The 26750-nt window shown below is 48.3% G+C and overlaps 2 protein-coding genes across 2 annotated transcripts in view; both read left to right on the forward strand.

Moving 5' to 3' along the window:
* Positions 1-26750, forward strand: part of C8G (complement C8 gamma chain) — a 251962-nt gene that overhangs the window by 107757 nt on the left and 117455 nt on the right. The gene's annotated exons all lie outside the window — the stretch shown is intronic.
* Positions 338-26168, forward strand: LOC142472224 (lipocalin-like). The gene is made up of 7 exons (XM_075579119.1): positions 338-521; positions 1844-1989; positions 20719-20795; positions 23125-23238; positions 23806-23907; positions 24538-24563; positions 26040-26168. The coding sequence occupies exons 1-6, from the start codon at positions 426-428 to the stop codon at positions 24558-24560; spliced, it is 558 nt and encodes a 185-aa protein (XP_075435234.1). The 5' UTR covers positions 338-425; the 3' UTR covers positions 24561-24563; positions 26040-26168.

Raw genomic sequence — 26750 nt, forward strand, 5'->3', positions numbered from 1 at the left:
CTTATGACTTTTTTATCACTGACTATAAAGGCATTTATCGCACTTATGAACACTTATCACTGTTTTGTGAATCGGCCCCAATGTGTTTCACAGCTGGACTGGTTACACAACCGATGACATACCCATCTTCCCTTACAAAAATAATCACAAACCCCCCCCCCCTCCTCCCTTGTTCCAGGTTCCTCTCCTGCCCTCTTGGTACATTCCATAACATTCTCCGGCTCTGCAGCTCAACTGAGGGGGGGGGGGGCACAGACGGGTAATGCTTACACTTGCCAAAGCCGGCCTCTAAGCCACATGATCGGGTCCCAGCTGTGTGATTGTCTAACTGTGTTATCCAGCTCTGTATAAAAGAGGTCAGGATTCAGTGCGTTGCTCACATACACAGAAGGAAATATCATAATTCCTGGGACCACGATTGCACCATGAAGGGACTTCCGCTTAGTTTGGGCTTGGTGGCCCTGTTTGCCTTGTGTGCCCAGTCTGATATTCCCGTTCAACCAGACTTCCAGGCTGATAAAGTAAGTACGGCAAGCTGAGGTGAGGCTGAGGTGAGCTAGTGGTGATCGGCTAAATACTCTATACTATTTTATATACAAATGGTGTGTACACTGTTTATATATGATACATATATAAAATGTGGATTGGCAGAGCAGTGTCTCTGCTGGGTAGGCAGCTTGCACTGCCTACACTGTCATGTGTGTGTGTATGTATAGATATATAGAGAGAGATAGAGAGATAGATAGAACACATTATTTAGGTTATGGTGGGTTAAAAGGTGACTAAAAACAATTATCCGTGTAGCATATACCATATAAAAATATTACTTGTGAGCACATTCACATGTTTTAGACAGGTCTGCAACCCTGCTTTTCACCATTTTCACCTATCATACAGTGCTTCCACTGCAGCTTTTAAACATAGCCTGGGATGAGATGCAAAGCCAGTGAACCCACTCACAGACAAGCTGTTTTGACCTTGTGGTCTCATCAGTGTGAGGTTGCTTGTACTGGCTTTGCAATTTAAGACTTGAGTAGGTCTTCACCACACATTCTTTAGGTTATTGTGGATGAAAAGGTGACTCAAGCTGTGATTAAAGCAGCAAGCATTGGCTTATTGGCGTCATGTAATTATGGCTTTAAGACAAATGTTGCACTGTGTGCTCATTTGCATGTCTTTTCCCAGTGTCCCTTGCTGCAGTGGAAGCACTGTATGCTAGGTGATAATTGCTAATAGCAAAAAGCAGGGTTGCAGACCTGTCTAAGACATGTGAATGTGCTCACAAGTAAGATTTGTATATGCTACATCTATATATATATAGTTGGCAGGGCAGCGCCCCCCCCCCGGCTATTGAGGGGGACCCGGTACCTCGGTTGTTTTACCCAAGACAAAAAAAACAATGTCCGAATGAAAAAAACTATAATTTTTTCGGTGGAAAGATCCCGCAGCTAAAATAGTATGAACCTGCCCTGCAGGATCTTTATGCTGTGATCATGTAAAATTTTTATCAAAGAAATACAATATCTTCTTCTTTCAAATAGATCTTTGCTATTGGTAGGTGTAGTGCTGTCCTGCAGTCAGAAGAGCAATAACTAGCCTGATTCTCCACTGCGCTTTGTTGGTACCTGTACTACAATGGCTATGTAACTACATGTAACACCTTGAGAACCAGAGGGGTCTTAGACACATTGCTGTGCACTCAGGGGGTTAAAAATGTGGGAGGGAAAAGGGTACGAGTAAACTGCACTGAACCACGTTGTATCAGGTCATTGATGTCTCCAACCTGATGAAGGTAAATGATGGGATTATAGGAATTGTCCCTTTAATGGAACTATGGTTCTAGATTGTAGGGAAGTGGTACAGCATCGCTCTGGCCTCCAACTCCAACTCCAATTGGTTCCAGTCCAAGAAACAGTACATGAAAATGGGCACCATTTTCTTCACACCGACTGCTGATGGGAACTTGGAAGTCGTGGCCACTTATCCCAAGTAAGTAAAGAAACCTGCTTATGCTGGAGCAATAAGTTATCTCTTCATTAACCTGGAAGTTTTCATCAGGCCCCTCCCCTGTTGGCGGCCACTTGAAGCCCCCTCTTTCCACACCCTCTCGCTCTCTCACTCACCTCTCACTATCACCCTCACAGTCTTATGTTCCACCTCTCACTCCTCAACCTCCCCTCTCTCCCTCATTCACCTCACTCACTGCTCCCATTGCTCCATTCTCTCCATCTCACTGCTCCCCCACCCCCCACCGGACACACACACGCACCGCTCCCACATTGCCCACACAATTCCACCCCCACACAAAAATACTCACACAATACTCCCCCACACAACAATACTCACACAATGATCCCCACGGGGGGGCGACGCCAGGCACAGAGGCGGGACGGGCCGCCGCACCAGTTGCGGGGGAAAGCTGAGGTCCCCCCACATCTGCCCAGCCCGGGACAGTTGACTCGGCACTCGCCCCCTGTTGACGGCCCTGCCTCGGACCACATTACCAAGACAATTCCATGGCCTTCATGTTATTTCAAAAGTCTGGGTTAATTGGCCAGTTCCTCCTGGAAACAAACTAATAGCAGTGACATGTTTAGTAGTTTCTGTTCTGCACAGTCTATTCTCCAACAGGCGTGATGTAGCTTTTTCCCAACTACAAATTAACCTTTACATGGCTTGTTAGTATGAAGAGAAAGTTTCTAGAACAAAGAACAAAACAATTATTCATTCTTGAAGGTCGTTTATCTGCTTTCTGTGCATTGGGCCCAGACATCTCTCTTTCCGGTGTTATTCCCGCTAGCGCCAGTAAAACCTGGTCTCAGCAGTTTTATAGAACATGCTAAAATGGAAACTGGCTTATGAACCACATCAATATATCCACAAGTGTATGAGTACGTATATAATATATATATATATAAATATGCTAACACACACACACACATATATAATATATATATATTATCCCCATCATTTGCATGTCATTTCCCAGAATCCCTTGCTGCAGTGGAAGCACTGTATGCTGGGGATAATGTTGAAAGGCAGGGTTGCAGACTTGCCTAAGACATGTGAATGTGCTCACAAGTGATCTTTTTATTTGCTATACAGTATGCAATACGGTGGAGGTTTCTTGTTGCCTTTTTCACCCACCATAACTTAAACCCTACAGTCTTGAAAATGCAAAGCCAGCAGTACAACCAACCACTGATGATACCCATTAAGATTGAAACATGTCTGTGAATGTTTTCTCTGGCTTTGCATCTGGTTCCCATGCTGTGCTTTTAAAGCTGTGTTAACAGCAAGCATTAGCTTATATGGGCTCCATGTAACAATGGATTGTTAGACAAAAGGTGGCACATTGTGTGCTCATTTGCATGTAAATTCCCAGAATCCCTTGCTGCAGTGGAAGCACTGTATGCTGGGGATAATAGTGAAAGGCAGCGTTGAAGACCTGTATAAGATATGTGAATGTGCTAACAAGTGATTTTATTATTTATATGTATATATATATATATATATATATATATATAGTAGCGCCACACTAATAGTGTATGTAGCCAGGTCCCCCTCGTGCACTCACCCCCTCCTTCCTCGTTGCGAGCGCGCGGTGTGGGCGTGCGGCTGGTTGCTATGGTCGGATCGGGCGGTTGCCGGGGACGCGATCGGGCCGGTTGCCGAGGCCGCGATCGCGTTGCTGGGGTCCCCGGTGGCCGGTGAGCAGGGCGCCGCCATGTTAGGGCTGTTGCGCATGCGCAGGGACAGAGCCCAGCGCGGGAGGCCCAGATAGCTCGCGCATGCGCGAGATGAGCCTGCCAGCCCCCAGGGTGCATAGGGGCAGAGACACCTGACTCCAGGGAGCCAATAGGGCTGAGGGATTGCCTGGGGGAGAGAATAGATACTTTTCGCGGGGTTTTGCAGCCACGCAGGCAGTCAGGATCCGGACCAGCTAGGGGTAAGAGGTGGATGCAGGGGTCAGTGACCCTCTGCATTAGGCCAGCAGCCCCAAGGCCCCAGTTAGGTCCTGAGCCACCTAATAGCTTGTGGAGTATAGGGACAGGCCCTAGATAGGGACACTGCCCCATTTATTGGTAGCTTAGTCAGGGACACAGTGCTGAAGCCGTGCGGCCCTGCGAGGTGGGTTCTGGGCTCAGAACACCACCAAAGACCCTGGGACTAAGGTGATATTATCCGCGCTGGAGGTCACCCAACGCGGTGTGGAGGACAACGTCGGATCGGGCGGATCTCCAGTGATATCGCGGTACCCATGGCTGGAGCCCGGGCAGGTAACCTGCAACTCACGTGCACCAACCAGGCCTATCACCAAACATAGTGGCTGCGCAGTCACACATACATGCACAGTGGTATTTAACTCTGGGGGTGCGAGACATTTGGGTGGGGGTTACTGGACACGGGGTGGGATCACTCTGTGGGAGGTTAGCGTCCGCCGTGACGCCAGAGGTGGTAGCATCCGCCGTGACGCCTAGTGTGATTAGCGTCCGCCGTGGCGCCTGAAGGTTGTGTTGTTATGTATATACGGTTTGTTATGCAGTAAAGCCAGTCCTGTTTTATATCTGTTTGCTTTGTGTGGTTGTTTCCTGTGAGGGCCTCCTCCCACTCCGTTGGGATCCCTCCCAGGTGGAGGCGTTGCACCTAGAGATGTATAAGATGTATGTACCCCAGGTTCCCCGTGGCGGAAGCTCAGCCCTCCTGTGAGCCAACAGGTAATGCACCACACCTGAGTAACCTTGCATGTTCCTACACCTCCAGAGCATTATCTGCGAGTGGGTGGAGGAAAACCCGTTACATTTGGAGGCGCTGCTGAGATCAAGTCCTGGGGTGCCCTGTTTCAATTTTTTTCTAAATTGTCCGATTCATTTTCATCATGTCCGTGCCGTCACCGCAGGATGTCCATGCCTGGGCCTTAGTGCACCAAGTATCCCCAAGACGCGCGGTTGCAGTGACCGGGGTAGCACTTGATACAGACTTATCTACAGTGCGCACGCACGTAAGAAGTTGCCCGGGGTTGGCCACCGCCCGGGTGATAGACTATAAACTGGATGTTGCTGGCCGGGGGATCACCTGTCTCCTGTTCACCATGAGTGACATATGCTTAGAAACGGCCCCCCAGGTATTAAACCTACCCGAGCCCTCCGCAGAGGACTGCCGCATGATCTACGCTGACTCTCAATCTCCTGAAGAAGCGTCCACTAGTACTGGATTACACCCGAGCCAACGAGTGAACAGTACGCCTCACCGGGTGGACCCCCTAGGGTCTCTTTCACCCCAAGCGGATTAGGAGGTACCGCCAGCTGGGCAAGGAGCCCGCTCATCCCACCCAACCCTGATCAACGGTCTGGCGGGACCCCAACCGTGCCGAGCGTAGGAACTGGGAGCAGTAGTCAGGCCCTTAGTGGGAATCTTGACGTGAACACGATAGCCTCCCAACTAGTAGAAGCTGTAACCATTTCGACCCAAGCACAGAACTACCGGAAACTCAAGGCCTTCTCTGGGACTCTGCCGACGCCCACAGGAGAAGAGGGGATCGAGGCATGGAGGAACCATACGCTTCAAATCATAGAGGAGTGATCGTGTTCTGAAGCCAGCAAGAGACAAAGACTGGTCGAGTGCCTCCGAGGCAACGCCGCTCGGTTAGTGCGGGCGCACCGGAGCGTGGAAGGAGAAGTTACTGCCCAGGAACTAGTGGAAATGCTAATTAAATCCTTTGCCTGAAAAGACGACGAAGATGAGCTACTGGCTCAATTCAAAGCCCTCCGACAACGTGAAGGACAAGATTTATCTGCCTTCGTTTGTGACCTACAGCTGTCCCTGGGCACCCTCCTGGACAAGCATATCATTTCCGCGGCCGAAGCGGACCGATACCGGTTCAAACAGCTACTGAAGGGGTCGTTGCCTGACCCCAACATAGCTATAATGATGCGGGCCGCCCCGGTCGCGGCAGTATCCCCTAAATACGGGGAACTAATGGATTACATAAGAGACCATGAAGTGCAGCGCCATTTCCATGAATCAAAGAAACCCAAAACTACCCCCAAGAATGACCCTGTGGCCCCCTCGGCCCCAAAGAGTAAGAAACCTTCCACACCGGAGGAGGAAGCGACCCCCAAGTCGTCTGTTCGGGAAAGTCGTAGTTCTGAGCGGTCCTCATCCACGTATAAGGGTCGTCCGGACAGCCGTGAGGTATCTTGCTACAACTGCGGGAAGAAGGGCCACATCTCGTACTATTGTCCGGAGAAGGAGGACCAACCGGAAGAAAAACCTCCCGACAGAAGAAGCACAGCCCGATCGATGGTATGCCAAGCCCAGACCGTCGAGCCTGAGGTGAACACCCCTCAGGGAACCACGGATTCCCCTGCTGACGCTGGCCCCAGTGAGGACGCCTCACCCGGTAAAGCTTGCAGTCAAGTGGGCCCCGCGGCCATCGTGCCCGTGGTAATAGAAGGGATATACGCCTCGGCTCTATTGGACACCGGGTCACAAGTGACCATAATATATCGCAAGTTCTATGACCAGCACCTTCAACACTGCCCTCTGAGGCCGGCCGAACATATGAAGGTTAGGGGATTGAGTAATGAAGACTACCCCATCGATGGGATTGCAAGGGTCCAGCTGGACATACTCCAACTGAACACCGGCAAGAAGCACCCTATGCAGGTAGCGGCCATGGTATGCCCGGAGCCCCACGACCATTGCAAATACCCCATCATCTTGGGAACCAATGCGGACATAGTGCAAGCTATAATCCGAGCTTACTTGAAAGAGACCAACGAGCTGCCGCTGGCCGATTCGCTCCTAGACCCCGTCTTACGAGAGGAGTGCCATCGGATATATGCCTTGGAGCGTCATGGGGACCTCTACAATCGTCAACGCGGACTGACGACCATTTCACCAGGGGGAGTGAAACGCCTGGCCGTCTGGTGCTGTTATCTGGATCGGGAAGAGACCGATCATCTGTTCTCTCTGGAAAGTGACCCTGAGGAAGAGACCCAGAGAGGATATAGGGTAATACCAGAAGTAAGAGAGTGGACGACCCGAATTCCTCTCCGAACCCATGTGTATATTCACAACATCTCTCCATTTCCAATGGACATCGATGTCGGACAAAGTCTGGGCAGTATATATCCCGTCAGCCCAGTAGAAACAGCGCCCCAGGTGAACGCCGCTGCCGTAGGTGAGCAGTTAGTCGACCTGGACTTCAACTTCGGAGACTCGACTCTGCCAACTGAGTGGAAGGGTCGACTGACGGCCAAGCTGAGGGAAAGAAGAACAGTATTTTCTACCCGTGAGATGGATGTGGGCCGCAGCCGCAGCGCCCAACACACTATTAGGCTGAGTGATGCCACTCCGTTCCGTGAACGTTCTCGTCGTATCGCCCCCAGGGATGTGGACGGCGTAAGGGATGTCCTGGAGGAGATGAAGACCGCTGGAATACTGACGGAGTCGCGGAGTCCTTATGCATCACCCATAGTGGTAGTAAGGAAGAAGAATGGATCTGTAAGATTGTGCGTCGATTATCGAACGCTGAATAATCGTACGGTACCTGACCAATACAATCTCCCTCGTATTGAAGAGATCCTGAATGCTCTGAACGGGAGCCGATGGTTTAGTGTGCTCGATTTGCGATCTGGGTACTACCAGGTGCCCATGAGTGAAGAGGATCAGGAAAAGACTGCCTTCGTCTGTCCCCTGGGCTTCTACCAGTTTACGCGTATGCCCCAAGGTATATGTGGAGCCCCTGCTACCTTCCAGCGGCTGATGGAAAGGACAATAGGGGACATGAACCCTCAGGAGTGTCTGGTTTACCTGGACGACATCATTGTCTTCGGGAAGACCTTAGAAGAACACGAGGAGAGGCTGCTGAAGGTGATAGATCGTCTTGGCCAAGAAGGATTGAAGCTATCACTCGACAAGTGTAGGTTTTGTCACACCTCGGTGACCTACGTGGGACACACGGTGTCTGCCCAGGGGATTGCTACTGATCCAGCCAAGGTAGAAGCTGTGGTGAACTGGCCGCGTCCCGATAATGTCACGGAACTGCGGTCCTTCTTCGGTTTCTGTGGGTGCTACCGTCGGTTCGTGGAAGGGTACTCTAGTCGAGCTAAACCCCTGAACAATTTGCTGAAGATATACCCTGAAGATACTGGGAGAAAGGCCATGTCGGCCCGTCAACCGTTTGGCGATAAGTGGACGCCTGAGTGTGAACGGGCCTTCCTGAACTTGAAGAAAAGTCTGACTGAAGCACCAGTGCTTGCATATGCTGACCCAGAACAACCGTATGTCCTGCATGTGGATGCCAGTCTCAATGGACTGGGTGCTGTCCTGCATCAGAAGCACCCCTAAGGTCTTCGGCCTGTAGCCTACGTCAGCCGCAGTCTGACACCCAGTGAGCAGAAATATCCGGTACACAAGTTAGAGTTCCTGGCTCTTAAATGGGCGATCACGGAGAAACTTCATGACTACCTCTATGGTGTTACGTTTGAGGTAAGGACCGATAACAATCCCCTCACGTACATCAATACTTCCGCCAAATTGGATGCAGCCGGACATCGATGGCTGGCGACACTATGTAACTACCGATTCTCCATGAAGTACAAGCCAGGGCCTCTGAACATTGGGGCCGATGCTCTATCACGACGACCAGGATTGAGTGCTACCCCTGATGATGATGAATGGGAAGAGATCCCTGGACCTGGGATGCGAGCAATGTGTAGTATAGCGGCCGTCATCAATGATCAGGTCGCATTCTCTGAACTAAGAGTTGCCGATTCGTTAGGGTGCCAGTCGCAGGCGATCCCTGCTGCCTACTGCGACCCCGCAGGGATGAACATAACCCAGGACAAAGTCATAAGATGGAAAGACTTAGTGGACTATCAATTAAGAGATCCAGTAATCAGCATCATCCGACAAGCCGTTCAGCGAAAGAACCCCGCTCTATTGAAGAGTGCTCCCCGAGATCTGGTCGCGTTACTCATGCGTGAGGTGGACAAGTTCGAGATAGATAATTGTTTGCTCTATAGGGTAGTCCAATATCATAACCACCCTGATAGGCGACAACTAGTTCTACCCCAAAACTTGAGATATATGGTGTTGAAGTCTCTACACGACGAACACGGGCATCTCGGTGTAGAGAAGACTTTTGGACTAGTCCGAGACCGGTTTTTCTGGCCCAAGATGCGGGAAGCGGTGGAACAACACTGCCGCCGTTGTTCCCGGTGCGTTCAACGCAAGACGTTGCCTACCCGAGCAGCTCCCATGGCCCATCTTAAGAGTTCTGGTCCAATGGACCTGGTGTGTATGGACTTCCTGTGTATCGAACAGGATAGTCGAGGAATCGGTAATGTGCTGGTCATCACGGACCATTACACCCGCTATGCACAGGCCTTCCCCACAAAAGACCAGAAGGCTATCACGGTCGCGAAAGTTCTATGGGAAAAGTTCTTCGTTCATTACGGTCTTCCAAACCGACTTCACTCCGACCAAGGGCGAGATTTTGAGAGTACTCTGATCCGAGAATTACTTAAAATGCTGAACATCGCCAAATCCCGGACGACTCCGTACCACCCCGAAGGAGACGCTTTGCCTGAACGATTCAACCGGACCCTGTTGGACATGCTTGGAACTCTGAAGGGAATGCAGAAAGCAGAATGGAGTCGTCACGTAGAAACGTTGGTACACGCATACAACTGTACTCGCCATGAGTCCACTGGGTTCTCCCCGTACTTCCTCATGTTTGGGCGGGAGGCAAGACTCCCAGTAGATGTGCGTCTTCGAGTATCAACGGATGGGATACCCAATACCACTCATTTCAAGTACGTGCAAAGGCTAAAGGACAGTCTGCAACAAGCTTAGCAACAGGCTGAGAAGTCTACAGCCAAACTGAATGCTGGTAACAAGAGACGATATGACAATAAAGTCAAGTATCGAGAGTTGCGTCCCGGGGATGCAGTGTTACTTCGTAATTTGGGAATTCCCGGAAAACATAAACTGGCGGACCGGTGGAGAGATGGCGTATATGAGGTGGAGTCACAGATGCCCGGCCTCCCGGTCTATCGCATCAGAGACACCGATGGCAGGGTAAAGGTTTGGCATCGTAATCACCTTCTCCCCATTCCCCAAGTGGGAGACGAAGAAGAGGAACTACAGGCCACACCGCTCAACGGTGAGTTCGATCTGTCAGAGGTGGGTCAAGAGACTGTAACTAACGAGACTCACTCTGAAACTCCGGAAGACCCTATGGAAGGACCCTCTCAAAGGGACCACCCCGCAGAAGGGGCATCTCCCGAAGGAGCTACGGGTAAAGGGCCCCGTAGGCCAATGCCTACTAAGGTGGCACCAACAGGCCAGCCTTTGGATCCACAGAGCCCAAGCTTTGTGCCTAACAGAGACTGTACAGAGACAATTCTCCCCTCAAGGGAAGAGGCCGAGCCTCAGGACTATGTGTACTACTCCTCTGAGGGAGTCGCAGAAGAGCAACTCCGTCGGAGCCAACGAATCCGGTACCCTCCAACTCGGGTCACCTACGATCAAATGGGGGCACCCCATTATGAGACTCAGCAGTGTTCTCGGAGTAAGATACAGTCTGTGATTGTGATGCTCAATGAATTATGCAATCTCGTTTAGAGTTACCTGTGCTAAGTTATATAGTTACTGCATTTATTATATAATTTGTGTACATTGTTGGGAAGTTATGTGGTCCAAGAGAGGACGTTGGAGTTTTCACCTAGGGGGAGGATGTAGCCAGTTCCCCCTCGCGCACTCACCCCCTCCTTCCTCGTTGCGAGCGCGCGGTGTGGGCGTGCGGCTGGTTGCTATGGTTGGATCGGGCGGTTGCCGGGGACGCGATCGGGCCGGTTGCCGAGGCCGCGATCGCGTTGCTGGGGTCCCCGGCCGGTGAGCAGGGCGCCGCCATGTTAGGGCTGTTGCGCATGCGCCGGGACAGAGCCCAGCGCGGGAGGCCCAGATAGCTCGCGCATGCGCGAGATGAGCCTGCCAGCCCCCAGGGTGCATAGGGGCAGAGACACCTGACTCCAGGGAGCCAATAGGGCTGAGGGATTGCCTGGGGGAGAGAATAGATACTTTTCGCGGGGTTTTGCAGCCACGCAGGCAGTCAGGATCCGGACCAGCTAGGGGTAAGAGGTGGATGCAGGGGTCAGTGACCCTCTGCATTAGGCCAGCAGCCCCAAGGCCCCAGTTAGGTCCTGAGCCACCTAATAGCTTGTGGAGTATAGGGACAGGCCCTAGATAGGGACACTGCCCCATTTATTGGTAGCTTAGTCAGGGACACAGTGCTGAAGCCGTGCGGCCCTGCGATGTGGGTTCTGGGCTCAGAACACCACCAAAGACCCTGGGACTAAGGTGATATTATCCGCGCTGGAGGTCACCCAACGCGGTGTGGAGGACAACGTCAGATCGGGTGGATCTCCAGTGATATCGCGGTACCCGTGGTTGGAGCCCGGGCAGGTAACCTGCAACTCACGTGCACCAACCAGGCCTATCACCAAACATAGTGGCTGCGCAGTCACACATACATGCACAGTGGTATTTAACTCTGGGGGTGCGAGACATTTGGGTGGGGGTTACTGGACACGGGGTGGGATCACTCTGTGGGAGGTTAGCATCCGCCGTGATGCCAGAGGTGGTAGCATCCGCCGTGACGCCTAGTGTGATTAGCGTCCGCCGTGGCGCAGTGTGGTTAGCGTCCGCCGCGACGCCCAGTGTGGTTAGCGTCCGCCGTGGCGCCTGAAGGTTGTGTTGTTATGTATATACGGTTTGTTATGCAGTAAAGCCAGTCCTGTTTTATATCTGTTTGCTTTGTGTGGTTGTTTCCTGTGAGGGCCTCCTCCCACTCCGTTGGGATCCCTCCCAGGTGGAGGCGTTGCACCTAGAGATGTATAAGATGTATGTACCCCAGGTTCCCCGTGGCGGAAGCTCAGCCCTCCTGTGAGCCAACAGGTAATGCACCACACCTGAGTAACCTTGCATGTTCCTACACCTCCACAGCATTATCTGCGAGTGGGTGGAGGAAAACCCGTTACATGTAAAAAAGTACATTTATTGATGGGAAAGAAAAAGGTTTCCCGGCTTTTGCATTGAATTCCCTCGGTGTGCCGTGCGTCACCTATGCGCGGTCACGCTTCATCGGGAGCGTGTGCGCATGGCGCGCGTGCTCAGGGCTCCCCGAGGGAGCAATGGTGTCCCGCGATGTGGGGGATGGCGGTGGAGTGCTCCGGGGGACCCGGCGGACCCGGAGAGGGGAGGGGGAAGCCCCGATCGGAGGACCCATCCTCCGAGGCTCCGGCGCGGGAGAATGCAGCGCGCGCCCGGTATCTGTCGCGGCCGAGACCGGGTAAATGTTAGAATAAACTCGGCCGCGGCAGTATATATATATATATATATATACAAAAACCATACAGGTAAACCCCGTTATAGCGCGGTCCTCGGGGTCCACCCCGAGACCACCGCGTTAGTAACGGGGTCGCGCTAAATTAAAAAAAAAAATGGCTGCCGCGCGCCTGATCGGGAGGGAGGGAGTGAAAAGGGAAGGACGGAAGAGGTGGCCGGAAGCCCTACACGTCCCCCCCCTCCTCCCGACACCCCCCCCCACCTTCCTCCCGACACCCCCCCCCCCCTAATCACATTATGACTCATTTTTAACATTACCTGGGGGTATGCAGAGATCAGCTCCCCGTTCACACGCAGCCCTGGAAAGGAGGGAGGAAGCGGGGAGGTTACAATCTGCAGTGGTTTTACAAACTAGAGATTAGACCGCGTATTCGTGACCAGTGAGGTAAGAGGTAAAGGTTTTGCCCCTAGTAAAAAATGAGTATCGTGGTTAATATGCTACAGCCAGGGGAGCGCAAACTTTTTGTGCTGCGCCCCCCTGTCTCTCTGCCCCAGCTCTCACGCTCCCCTGCCTTCCTTCAGCCGCATCAGATGATGCCGCGTTGCCATGGCGACGCAACAGAGACGGCTAAATCCCGGTAAGTAAACAGTTGCAGGGGCCTGACGCGATCCCCCGGCATTTAATTTAAATGCCTGGGGGAAGAGCGCGGGGCCTCTGCAACTGCCCGCGCCCCTCCAGCACAATCTCCCGCCCCCCCTTGGGGTAGCGCCCCTTACACCATTTCATGACCGAGCACCTTCCAACATAATAGTCCCATCACACAGACTCCTGCACTTCATGTTCATTTTATGTAGCACCCACCGGCCTCTGAACAGCAGTAATGAGCAACAGAAGAAGCACTGGTCTTCGTATGTTGGGGGGAGGAGGGGGTGGGGGGGGGGGGGTGAAAGGACGTGATGGGTAGGTTAAATGCTTCAAAGCTTTGACTACTGCAATGTATGTTGAGCATTACTTTATACCACAGTTCATTTTAGAAGTGGATTTTTGTTGCTTTGCATGTACAACAAAACTGTATTCGCCGCATATTTCCTCTTGGTATATACAGTATCACTGGAAGAAGATTATGGAACAGGTTTAGATATTGGCTCAGACTAATTTGACACCAGTCAGATAAACCAAGTTGGATTGGAGTAGGATTTATAGAGCCATTCAGTGGCCATAAAGCAATCACAGGGAAAGCCCTCACACATGGAGGCAAACTAGTGTGGAAGTTGGGGACATCTGAGGGCCCTCCATGAGGACACAGTAGTGCTGTGTCAGAGGACGGCCCTAGCACAGATGCCTCAGAGGCTCCTCCCCGCTGTATCATTTGCACTTTTACGGCTGCCGCATTGTAGCTGCTGGACGGCTTCTTGCTGAGGAACGCAGTGTGTGCAGCTCATGATAAAGAGTCAGGAGGCGGGAGCAGCACATGGAGGAAACCGTGCTCAGAATGCTGATTGAGGAGCAGCCTTTAAAAAGGAAATCCTTAAATGGCTTTAAAAAAAAAAAAAGTGGGAGGGTGAGTTGTGCAGTGTGCTGTGAGCAGAGTGTGTGCAGTGTGTGCAGTGTGTGCAGTGTGTGCTGGGAGTGTGTGCAGTGTGTGCTGGGAGTGTGTGCAGTGTGTGCAGTGTGTGCAGTGTGTGCAGTGTGTGCAAAAAAAAAAAATTAAATTAAATTTTTTTTTTAAACGGAAGCCACGGGAAAACCGCGTTATAACCGTTTCGCGGTATAACGAGGCGTGTTATAACGGGGTTTACCTGTATATAGTAGTGCCACACTAATAGTGTAAAAAAGTACATTTATTGATGGGAAAGGAAAAGGAGGGAGAAGAATCTCACTAAATAATGTACTTTTTTACTCTATGGGGCGTGCGCTTTCTCCTCTTTTTTTGTCTCTCATATATCTGTATGTGTGTGTAGCCCCCTGTAAACAGCACAGGCTATACATATCTTTCTCCTACTGTGGAAAGTCCTGTTAAGGGCAGGCGCCAGTAGTAATCATGGGTTTTCCCCCCCTTCACGCCCTGACCTGAGTGATAGATGCAGGCCCCTGACTCTGCTGCCGGCAAGAGACAGAGGGGAGGTCCTGCTGACATCATGAGGGGTGGGGCTGAGACTATTTAGCAGCCCGTTCCTGTGAGTGACTGTCTGTTCGGTCCTGGGAGTTGGAGAAAAGGAGTTCGGTCGAGCCCTGTCCTGGGATCAGGATAGCGGGCCATAGAACTCTGGCCTATGATATTTGGCGAGCGAACAGAGCTCCGGTGGACTAATGCCCCTCACCCTGATGAGGGGGTGATGGGGGGGATCTACCCCCGCCCAGAGGGGATCCTCTGAGGTGGGCACGGAGGGTATTGAGGCCCTTCACAGACCATCCTGTCGGAGTATCTCTTGGAGGAAAGGAGAGGAGAAAGGCTGTACAAAGTGGGATTTCTGTGTGTGCTGCTGCTATTGCTGTTGTTGTTGCGGCTGTATGCTGCAAGGCTGCTGTGTGCGAGATAGAGCCAATAAAGAGAGACATTGCTGATCTTACTAAAGACTGTTGTGTGATTCTGGAGCATCCACCCTGGGACCAGGGTCAATTCTTCTATACTGGTCCAACCCCACATCCCTGGGAAGGTATAGAGGATGGAGGCGCTGCACCACCAATAAAAGAATGAGGCAACCACCCCAGAAGCCTGGTCCTATGTCCCCAACAACATCGCGGGAAGCTCAGGCCCTCCTGTTACCGGCAGGTATGCACCACTCAAACACGCTAGATATAGCATCTGTGTCTGGGGAGGGAATATGGGTTACATGTGTATATATATATATATATATATATATATATATATATATATATTGGTTGACAAATCACCAAAAAATCTACTCGCCACACAAAAAAATCTACTCGCCACCTAGTACCAAACGTGTGCTGCTTGGGCCAATATTTACTCGCCCGGGGGTTAAATCCACTCGCCCGGGGCGAGCAAATGTATAGGTTTGTCGAACACTGTTAATATATATATATATATATATATTTACAGTATATATATATATATATATATATATATTTATATATATATATATATATATATATACAGTGTTTGACAAATCACCCAAAAATCTACTCGCCACCTAGTCCCGCCCCCAACCCCACCCCTAGTCCCGCCCCCAACCCTAGAGAGTGGGGGAGAGAGAGAGTGGGGGAGAGAGAGAGAGTGGGGGAGAGAGAGAGAGAGAGTGGGGGAGAGAGAGGGAGGGGGGAGAGAGAGAGGGGGGGAGAGAGAGAGTGAGTGGGGGAGAGAGAGAGAGTGAGTGGGGGAGAGAGAGAGAGTGGGAGAGAGAGAGTGTGGGGGAGAGAGAGAGTGTGGGGGAGAGAGAGAGAGTGTGGGGGGAGACAGAGGGGAGAAACGGTGGGTGACACACAGAGGGTGGGTGATACACAGAGTGGGGGGGGGTGACTGACTGGGGGGGGTGACTGACTGGGGGGTGGGGGTGACTTACTGGGGGAAGAGGTGACTGACGGGGGGAGGGAGGTGACTGACGGGGGGGGTTACTGACTGGGGGGGGTGACTGACTGGGGGGGTGACTAACTGGGGGGGTGACTGACTGGGGGGGGTAACTGACTGGGGGGGGTAACTGACTGAGGGAGGTGACTGACTGGGGGGGTGACTGACTGGGGGGGTGACTGACTGGGGGGGGTGACTGACTGTCACACACATACACATACTCCCATACACACATACACATACTCCCATACACACATACACATTCATTCACACACACTCTCCCACACACACACAGGGGAGGAAAGGCCGCGACCAGCACCACGCTCCTCCCCCAACCACCCGCGCCCATCTCCCGCTCGTGGGGGGGGGGCAGGCCAACATCCCCCCCCAATCAGCAGGGTAGGTGGGAGGCACGTGGCGAGGTATCCCCCAGCGGGCGCCCCATGGGACAGTCAGCCCCGCCGTGGCCGCCACTGTCCTGCTCCCCTCGCCGGCATGTCCCGCAGTGCGAGGCCAAGAAGCTTTTCAGGCTGCTTCTTCCCCCCTGCCCGCGGAGGCATGAAGCTCGGGGGGGGTGGGGGGCATGGGGGGCAGGCCGACATCCCCCCCTCCTCATGCGGCGGCTGCGCCGTCATGAAGCTAGCTGGCACATGGGAGGCACGTGGTGAGGGGTGAGGGCCGAGGCCCCGCCCCCGCACGCCAACCGGGCTGCAGCAGCGGGGACCTCCCGCCCCGGGCAGCGATTTGTGGATCGAGGGGAAGGGGACAGGAGCAGGGGAAGGGGACAGGAGGAGGGGAAGGGGACAGGAGCAGGGGAAGGGGACAGGTGCAGGGGACAGGAGAGCTGCCGCGGTGGGGAGTAGGGAGCCATGTGGGGACCAGGGGGATCACAGGGAAGGAGCAGAGGGGCTGCAGCATGGCGAGTACTTACCCTCCAACAGATATCCGGGCAGAAAGAATGGCCACTCGTTGCGGGCGGGCTCATATAGAGCATGGCCGTGCGCCCACAAAGCCTGGGAGCGCGCACCAATCAGCTGTCAAGTAGGGGGAGTTTTTTGTTTTTTTCAGCGCGAGCAGGGAAATTTAAAAAAAAAACACGTGTGCTGCTTGGGCCAATATTTACTCGCCCGGGGGTTAAATCTACACGCCCTGGGCGTGTAAATGTATAGGATTGTCGAACACTGTATATATATATATATATATATATGATGAGACACAAAGAAATATCGCTCAACACTCAAATCAATAGTGTCCAAAACAACTGTCAGTAAGTCATGTATAAATCAAAACTCAACAGTGGTGCTAAAGGTTGAAATAATATATAAGCAACAGAGAGAAAAGCAACCTTGTAAAAAGCACACGGACATAAATTAAAGTGTAGCAAAATAAATTTATTAAGGTGAGTTAAAACAGGGGATAAAGTTTAAAAGAAGAGGGGGGCTCAACACTACCAGACAATGTGGACCTGGAGGCAAGGGTCTAAGCATAGATCCAATTCATGACATGCACAGGACACAGGGGGCTCTGTATGAGCACACCTATATTATGGAAACCCACACTGGAAAATTGTATCCACTTTGAGAGAATCACCATATAGACATATTCAACGGTTGCATAAAGTGGATATAGTACAATTGTTAATGGCAAAGTTAGATATACATCACCACTCAGTGTAGGGGTGTCACAGGCAGAGAAATAGGTCAGAGCTCCGTGTCAGATGGAAAGTGGTAGGGGCCCCCCTCAGCAAGACTCCCACTCCAACGCGTTTCGACTAGAAACTGTCTTCTTCGGGGAGTGGTGAGGGTAGAAATGAGCTAGCATATATAGGGAAACCATAACATCAAAATTTGCGCCAAACAAATCAAGAATTGCGAGCAGCTGTGAGAGAGGGACATATCTGCAGACAAAGCAGCGTCATGGGGGCTCCTGTTTGGGGATGCTGAAATACAATTTTCCAGTGTGGGTTTCCATAATATAGGTGTGCTCATACAGAGCCCCCTGTGTCCTGTGCATGTCATGAATTGGATCTATGCTTAGACCCTTGCCTCCAGGTCCACATTGTCTGGTAGTGTTGAGCCCCCCTCTTCTTTTAAACTTTATCCCCTGTTTTAACTCACCTTAATAAATTTCTTTTGCTACACTTTAATTTATGTCCGTGTGCTTTTTACAAGGTTGCTTTTCTCTCTGTTGCTTATATATATATAGCAGTTTTAAAGAACCACAAGCACTCCGTCTGGATCAACAAAATACTGGGTGCAAATCCTATAAAATAATTTAGGCAATACGATACCGCATCAAGATGAAATATCAGAGGCAGCACTCCAAATGGTAGTCAAAATATTGTATTGAATCAACAAGACATCATTCCAACGTTTTGGTCCACAAACGGGATCTTTATAACATCACCGTGATAAAGATCCCGTTTGTGGACCGAAACATTGGAATGATGTCTTGATGATTCAATACAATATTTTAACTACCCTTTGGAGTGCTGCCTCTGATATTTCATCTTGATGCGGTATCGTATTGCCTATATATATATATATATATATATATACAGTTTAAGGACACTCACTTTAAGTACACTCGCAAGTAAGGACAGCTCGCGCATGCGCCTGTCAGCACGTCCTGAACAGCAATACTGCCTCCCTACCTGTACCGAAGCTGTGTGCAAGCGGGGAGACTATAGAGCCTGTTACAAATGCATTATTTATATCAGTTATGCACGTATATGACGATTGTAGTATAGTACATGCATTGAAAAGTGGAAAAAAGGTAGTGCTTCAATTTAAGCACTTTTTCGCTTTACTTACAAGTTCTGGACCCATTGCATACGTTAATGCGGGGTATGGCTGTATATGTGTGTGTGTGTGTGTATATATATATATAAATATACACACATATATAAATATATACACATATATATATATATATATATATATATATATATTGTGACAAACGCCCCTCTTTTGTAGTGCTGACGTCTGTCTGGGTTCTTCCCGACACAGTCTTCTAGGGTTAATTATACAACAAACAGGATCATGCAAAGTATTATGCTGCTTAACTCAGGCTTCTGCCTGCTTTATTTTCATCCAAGTAAGGTACTGCAGCTTTAACATGTGTAGGTTAGAGGTACTCAGATACTTTCATTCAGCAGTTCACACATTTCAGTGTTACAATATTTCCCACACTGTTATTTCAAGAAATAAAACCAAAATCATATAAGCAAATCCTATCCCTTTCAGGGATCTAACTACACATCAGAATCAGTCTCTCTAACAGCTGCTGGCCAACTAAACTGGTTCCCCAGCTTAAAACAATGCTCTCTCATTTAGGGACACAAGATACAGCACAGTCTTTTAGCAACAGCAGTAATCATTTGTTTTGTCTTATCTGTTCATGGTGTCCAGGCAAATCCTCTGGTACTGTCATACGTGGAGAGGCCGTCAACCTCGATACTGGATGCAGGAGAGTAGCGACACCCCCAGCCCCCAGGCTCCAAGGAGAGAGAGTGAAATGCAAAACCTCTCTGCTCTAAATACCTGTGCATGTGATTAGAACAGCAGGTGAGGGAGAACTAGAGCCATTGTAATCTGTGGTCTGGATTTTCCATCCAGCTGCCTGAGGTAATGGGAAGCTGTGGAACGGATCATTTGTAACTATTCCTGCACTTTCTGCTCTAAAATGGGGCAGAAAGCTGCCTAACATCTTTGGACTATGTCACAATATATATATATATATATATATATACACACACACAGACACACACAGCAGCGTTTGACTAGTGTGTAACTGAACTCTAGACAATAGGACAGGAAATAACATTAAGCTAGGTAACTGTGTGGGAAATAGTGCAAAGTTGAAATATCACAAAAAAATACAAATATAACCACAAAAGTATAAATAATGATAAAAAGAAACTTCGAACCTGTCCCAAAATGATGATGAACATAAGCAGTCCAATTTGAAAGAACAGTCACTTATGGAGGAGGCAGCTGCTTCAAGATGATCTTAGCTGGATCACGAAATTACCTAAATAAAAAAGAGAAAAAGAGAGAAGCGCCAGCTCCATAGCATAAAACCGGAAATAGAATAAAGTGAAAGAGTAGAGTCTGAAAGACTTGCACTTACATCACAGGGATCAAAAACACATGCAGCTGAGAGAATTGTAGAGCGTCACCAGGATGGAGGAGTCCCATATCAGCTGTGATGGTAAAGGTAATGTGTCCCATGTATTGAGCCTAGTGATTATAAGGGAAATCTGACAAGATTTCTCCCTCTGGACCTCCGATCCTCCTGGTGTAGCACAAAATATGCAATGACATCACAGCGTCCCGACGCGTTTTGTCACTTGGACCCCACGTATATATATATATATTCACACAAATGTGGAGAGAAAACACACCATATACATAGAACAATTAGCTCACAATTGGCAAGTGCGCGTCATAAATAGTATAAAAAAAGATACTTCACCAAAATCAAATGACCAGGGAAGGGACCCAGCGCTACAGGAAGATGAAAAAAAAAGGGAACTTAATCCATAGGTAACCAACGTTTTGGAGCCATCTCAGGGCCCTTTCATCAGGGAGGTGCATGGCATGTCCACTGGTTTACGATTTAATAGGGCTAGAAATGACTAATATGCACTGAGCCCCACTTTAGAACGGGCACATCCTGGGTGAGATGGGTGTCTTGGAACAAGTAGGTGACAGGGTTGTTTTTATTTATTTATAAGCCCCTGACTACAAGGACACAATGGGAGCTCTGAATATAGAGATTAGCGATAGAACACTCATTTACCACTGCTCCCCCTGTCATTATATTCCAGGATGGACATATGTGAAAAGAAGACCCCGATATACTTCAAGACAGACCAGCCAGGCCGCTTCCATTTTAAATTTCCACGTAAGATTACAGCATCCGGTCTAGTTCATGATTATTTGATTATTTTTGATGAATAGGACTCAAGGCTGTGACAATGATCAGTCACAATCTTTCAATCTAGGCACACAGGCCCAATCATCTGGTTCCTCGTGCACTGAACTTTCAGATGTAGGTGTATCTTCAATAAAGTGCAGGCAATAGTGACTATTCCCCATGAAGGGCCAGATAGGTTTGTTATCTCTTCACTCAATCATCTCAATACCTGTGGGTGTTCCATTCATGTACTTCAACACATACATTTAACTGTGCCTTACATTTGGCATGGGGTTTTTTTTTAGGATGAGGAGATTATTTATAACCAGCTAGTAGGATCATTAGGTCCTCTTATATGAAAATAGGGTGTCTGAGTTGCCTTGGAATTTTGGGAAGTGTAAAATCTCACTGTGTCATTCTTCCTTTCAGAAATCCTGTGAGAGATACTGTAATTACATTATCTCATAAGGGACAATCGCCACTAACCGTAATATGTATTATTATTACACTGCCACGCTCAGGCTTGTGGCGGGAAAAGTGCTGATAGAGCTTTGAGGGAGTCTGAAGATCCAAATAGTTTCCAAACTAAATGGACAGTATAGCGCTTTATGGCAGAGCCAGAGAGAGGTGTTTTTCCCTCACACATTACAAGGTGTGAGAGTGAGAGATTTGGCTTTAAAATGTGAGTGAATACGGATAAGTGCCTATTAATTTCAATGTATAAAAGTATTTTGTTTCACTTATGCCCTAGTCCAGGGGTGCGCAAACTTACCTAAATGCGTCCCCCTTCCTCCTCTCCCCTACGGCTTGCGCCCTCCCCCCCCCCCATGCACGGCCGCGGCGTCAAATGACCCCACAGCGTCATTTTATACCAGTTGCCATGGATACGTGTTGTTGGAACCAAGGTAAGTTAAGCAGTTACAGAGGCCTCTTGCGATCCCCGGGACTTGAAGAGGCTGGAAACTTGGGCAGCTAAATGGCAGTTGAGGTTTAATACAGATAAATGTAAGGTTATGCATTTAGGAAGCAAGAATAAACAGGCAACTTCCAAATTAAATGGGGATAAAAGAGGGGAATCCTTGATGAAGAAGGATTTAGGAGTGGTTGTAGACAGCAGGCTTAGCAATAGTGCCCAAAGTCATGCAGTAGCTGCAAGGAAAACAAGATCTTATCTTGCATTAAACGGGCAATGGATGGAAGGAAAATTAACATAATTATGCCCCTTTATAAAGCATTAGTTAGACCACACCTTGAATATGGAGTACAATTTTGGCCACCACTCCTTAGAAAAGACATTATGGAACTAGAGAGAGTGCAGAGAAGAGTAACCAAATTAATAAAGAAGATATACAATCTAACTTATGAGGAGAGGCTAGCTAAATTTTATTTATTTACATTAGAAAAGAGGCGTATAAGAGGGGATATGATAACTATATACAAATATATTCGGGGACAGTACAAGGAGCTTTCAAAATAACTATTCATCCCAAGGGCAGTACAAAGCACTTGGGCCATCCCTTAAGGTTGGAGGAAAGGAAATTTCACCAGCAACAAAGGAAAGGGTTCTTTACAGTAAGGGCAGTTAAAATGTGGAATTCATTACCCATGGAGACTGTGATGGCAGATACAAAAGATTTGTTCTAAAAAGGTTGGACATCTTTTTAGAAAGGAACGGTATACAGGGATATACCAAATAAGTAAACATGGGAAGGATGTTGATCCAGTGAGTAATCAGATTGCCAATTCTTGGAGTCAGGAAGGAATTTATTTCCCCTTATGAGATATCATTGGATATCTGGGGTTTTTTGGTTGTCTTCCTCTGGATCAATAAGTAAGTATAGTAGATATAGGATAAAGTATCTGTTGTCTAAATTTAGCATAGGTTGAATTTGATGGACTATATCTTTTTTTCAACCTCATCTACTATGTAACTATATATATAATTATGTAACGTGGCCTCTGAATATTTTGGACAAAAACATTTTTTATAAAATGGCTCTTCTTCCTTGAAAGGCTGCAGCCCCCTGTACTAGTCCTATCCAGAAGCAGCATGGAGGGCAGTTACATTACAACAGGCACCTACTTTACCTGACATTTATCAAATGATCATATGATTATTAGATTTGAGGCTAATACTAAATGAGTGAATAAATGACAGATGACATTACAATTTAAAAAACATATTGTTGTTAATACATAAATCCCATACATACAAGGGAAAATTGTTGTTTAGTAAAATAGTAAGACCCCGTTCCCCTGCTCAGAGGTACTTTTGGTAGATAAGGCAATCACTTTTTGGTTTGTTCTTCTCTAAAAGGCTCGGGTAAGGATATTGACATGTACTTTGTCGGGACCAACTACAAGGAGTATGCCTTGATGTCCATAAGCAATACCACCGGCACGGACGTCTACACCTTATCGATTCTGTTTGGTAAGTGCACGCTCCACTGGGGTTGGGTGAGAAGACCCATCATCTATGGGCAGTAGGAATCCACAAAGGTATGACTGAGGTGGAAAGTCACACCCAAGGTATAGACTAAAAGGGGTAGCAATGGATAGGACCATATTCCACAAAATAGGGTTACTAGAAAAGACCTAGAGAAGCAACACGGGAAACGGAGAGATACCTTCACTGAGAATACAAAGGAGCAGTGGAGGAACGGTTGGGATTTAACAGCGGAAGATGTGAATATATTGGGATGCAATGGGGAGCGGATGCTAAAACAGGAATCTGAGCAGGAAGGAAACAATACTCCGGGTGGATATGTGGAATGGAATAAAACATTATGGGAGTATGAATAAGAAATATGAGGGGGTCATTGAATATCTTAGTGGTATAATGGGGGAGCAGGAAAAAACCTGTGTGTATCAGGTGAAGGTAGAGGGATAATCTGAGGCATTACTGGCACATTAATAGGACTGCGGGTTGTTGAAGTGTCCTCAGGCAGGATATGATGGGCAGGAACATTTTGGAAGCAGTTTTGCTTTCTGGTTTCAGGCCGAGGTAAGGAACTGAGGACAGAACTGCTAGACAAATTCCGTAATTTCTGTCTGCAGCAAGGGATTGGCGAGGACAATATTCTCATTCTGCCTCAAACTGGTAAGAAAACAACGAGGTATTTCACATGGTACAATGCTAAACACAGGTGGAAATATACATGTATTAGCCATTGTATTTGCTTTGTATCAAGAACAGCAAAGCCACACATTTAGATCATGGGAGGCCAACATGGCCCTCCCAGTCTCTGTATTACAATGTATAAGGATGTGCTTATACCCAAAGCGGCCAGGCGCGTGACGACATGCGCAACCAAAACAATTTCATGTTTTGTACTCAGCGCGCACAAACGAGGCGGCCAAGCGCAGGAATTTACAGCAGATCCAAGCAATTAATTTTCTGGAGTGACGGCCGCGGTTCAGCCAATGAGGGCGAACTGCTCATGTGACGTTATGGGCACGCCTCCTTCTCGCCTCCTGCCTGCAGTGCAGGTTTCGGGCGTGCGCTACGCCCTAAAGGAGCATGCGCGCCCTGCTGGTATTATCGCAGCCTAACAGAGACAGATTTGATAACCCAAATCATGTAGGTTACAAAGTAGTGTATGCGTGTGTGTGTGTGTGTGTGTGTGTATGTGTGTGTGTATGTGTGTGTGTGTATGTATGTGTGTGTGTGTGTGTGTGTGTGTGTGTGTACACCATTTCTTTAAAATATCCATGTATTTCCTTCCCACAGATCAGTGCATGACGGAAGCCTAACAGGTGAGTATTAAAACTGCACATTTGCTGGAGTTATACACAGAAGATTGAAATCACAGGCGGGATCTTCCCCAGGCTGATATTTTCAACAGGATTCTTCCCCATATCTTGGCTTTTGCCTGTTGCATTTTCACCAGACCTCCCATTATTAGCTTGTATATGTAATTTAGTGTAGTATCATGTTCTGTTTGTCAAAACACAAGTCCGTCCCCCACAATTGATTTAGAAATATAATGCTTTAACAAGCCCCATCACTTTCCTGCAGAAATCTGCCTGTATACTGCACCATCACACTCAGAAGATTTCTGATTATATTTCTTTACTCCCTTGTGGACTGAAGATACATGCATGTGTGTTCTTTCTTCTCCCAGAAATACTTATTTAGAGCTGTAAGTGACCTTTAGACGCTCACTGTGCGATTTCAGGGAAGATTTTTTTTTTTTAAAGAGCCCAAGTGCTGAATATTTCATAACACATGTTTGCTTTAGAGTTCAGGCCTTATTACTGTAAGGTTGGAACCCCTGCAGCTATCCCTTAATGCCAGGGTGCCCATCTCCAGTCCTCAAATCCACACCCCCCAACAGGTCAGGTTTTCAGGATATCCATGCTTCAGCACAGGTGTCTTAACCAGTCACAGCTTCAGCACTGCTGGCTCAATCAAAGGCTCAGACAGAGCCTCTGATTGAACCACCTGTGCTGAAGCTGGGATAGCAAGTAAACATGAAGACATAGAAAGTCTCCCACAGATCCCTTTTACCACTGCACAAACAGGCTAATGATAGGTATTAACAGGGGTATTGTGCTCCCTGACATATATCAAAGGGCTGTAGGGGATAACAATTGTAATCGCACCCAATTCGAGGAGTGAACAATTACCACTAAAAAGCCTAGATTTAGGCAAAACAATACATTTTTATTAATATATATCATAACGACGCATAATCAGTAAGCATAAAAACATCTAAAACACAAGATATGGGTGATCACAGGAGGCTAATTAATTTCTACTTGAATATATGGTTCATCAATTGAACCCTCCTGATGGTGCTGCTCAATGTACAAGGGGAAGGGTATAGAACAGGAGGTAGGTGTAGGGATATATATATATAGGTATATATGGTAAAAGGGATCTGTGGGAGACTTTCTATGTCTTCATGTTTACTAGCTATGCCAGTACTATCCCTTTGCACCGGCTATCATATTACTATTTGGTGAGCAGTTTACTATCTGTTATTCTGAAGCTGGGATATCCTGAAAACCTGACCTGTTTGGGGATGGGGGGTGATAGAGTATAAACACCGGAGTTGAGCCCCCCCAGCCTTAATAAAAGCATAATGTATTATATGTTTATTTAAGGATATTTGATCATGTGTTTTTTCCGTATAACTCATTATCGAACACGTTAAAATATTTTTAATATATTCCAATTCAAATGCACGTTACTAATGTTAACTGCTTTATGGGTTTTTGTCCTTTCAGAATGCAAGAACAGTACCTAACATTTCCACTAGGCGGCACTTCATATATTAAATGGCTTTATTCTCAATCTGAGGATATGAAAGAGGCCCAGCACGCCTGCGTATTAATAAAATCCTACATTCAAACAAACACTGGTTGTAATTTATTTTATACTAGGTGTAAGTACCCGGCGTTCCCAGGGAATTATAAGGAACCCCTCAAAATACTGAGATTTATAAATGGATAGTTTTTTTTTAGTTTTTCAAAGCAGCAGTCCAAGCTGCAAGTTTTTTAACATTTACTTTTTTTACCCTTTTATATGTGTAACAATACAATCCACACAATGATAAGCAACAATGATTAGTAATTAGCTTAGTTGCCGATCGATCTGTTCTCCTGTGATCGATCGTGAAGATTCGGCTCGGGGGTTCACTAAATGGCTTTTAGTGCAGCAGAAGAGGACCAAAGATTGCAAAGTTCTTTGGGGAATATCATGTGACCAGGCAGTCAATAGATACAATTGGTGTACTGCTAGAGAGAGGGCAGGGCTCAAAAAGGGATGTGCCAGAGCCTGTTTCAGAAGAGGAAGGGGATTTGGTAAATGGTTGCTATAGAAAAAAAAATGCAAACCAGGGGGTGCGCTGCATTTTCTGGGGAGGAGGAGGGGGGGCAAGTACAGAGGCCCTGTGTTAAAGCACAAATAGAAGCGCTAAGTCTTTATTGAAACGGAAA

Source organism: Ascaphus truei, chromosome 21 (genome assembly GCF_040206685.1).
Source record: "Ascaphus truei isolate aAscTru1 chromosome 21, aAscTru1.hap1, whole genome shotgun sequence".
NCBI classification, from domain to species: Eukaryota; Metazoa; Chordata; class Amphibia; order Anura; family Ascaphidae; genus Ascaphus; species Ascaphus truei.

Excerpts from the sequence above, each read along its gene's own strand:
- LOC142472224 (XM_075579119.1), top strand. The coding sequence starts at position 426 with ATGAAGGGACTTCCGCTTAGTTTGGGCTTGGTGGCCCTGTTTGCCTTG. Across the intron at positions 1,990-20,718 it reads GTCGTGGCCACTTATCCCAA|GATGGACATATGTGAAAAGA; the intron begins GTAAGTAAAGAA and ends ATTATATTCCAG. Across the intron at positions 23,908-24,537 it reads TCTCATTCTGCCTCAAACTG|ATCAGTGCATGACGGAAGCC; the intron begins GTAAGAAAACAA and ends TCCTTCCCACAG.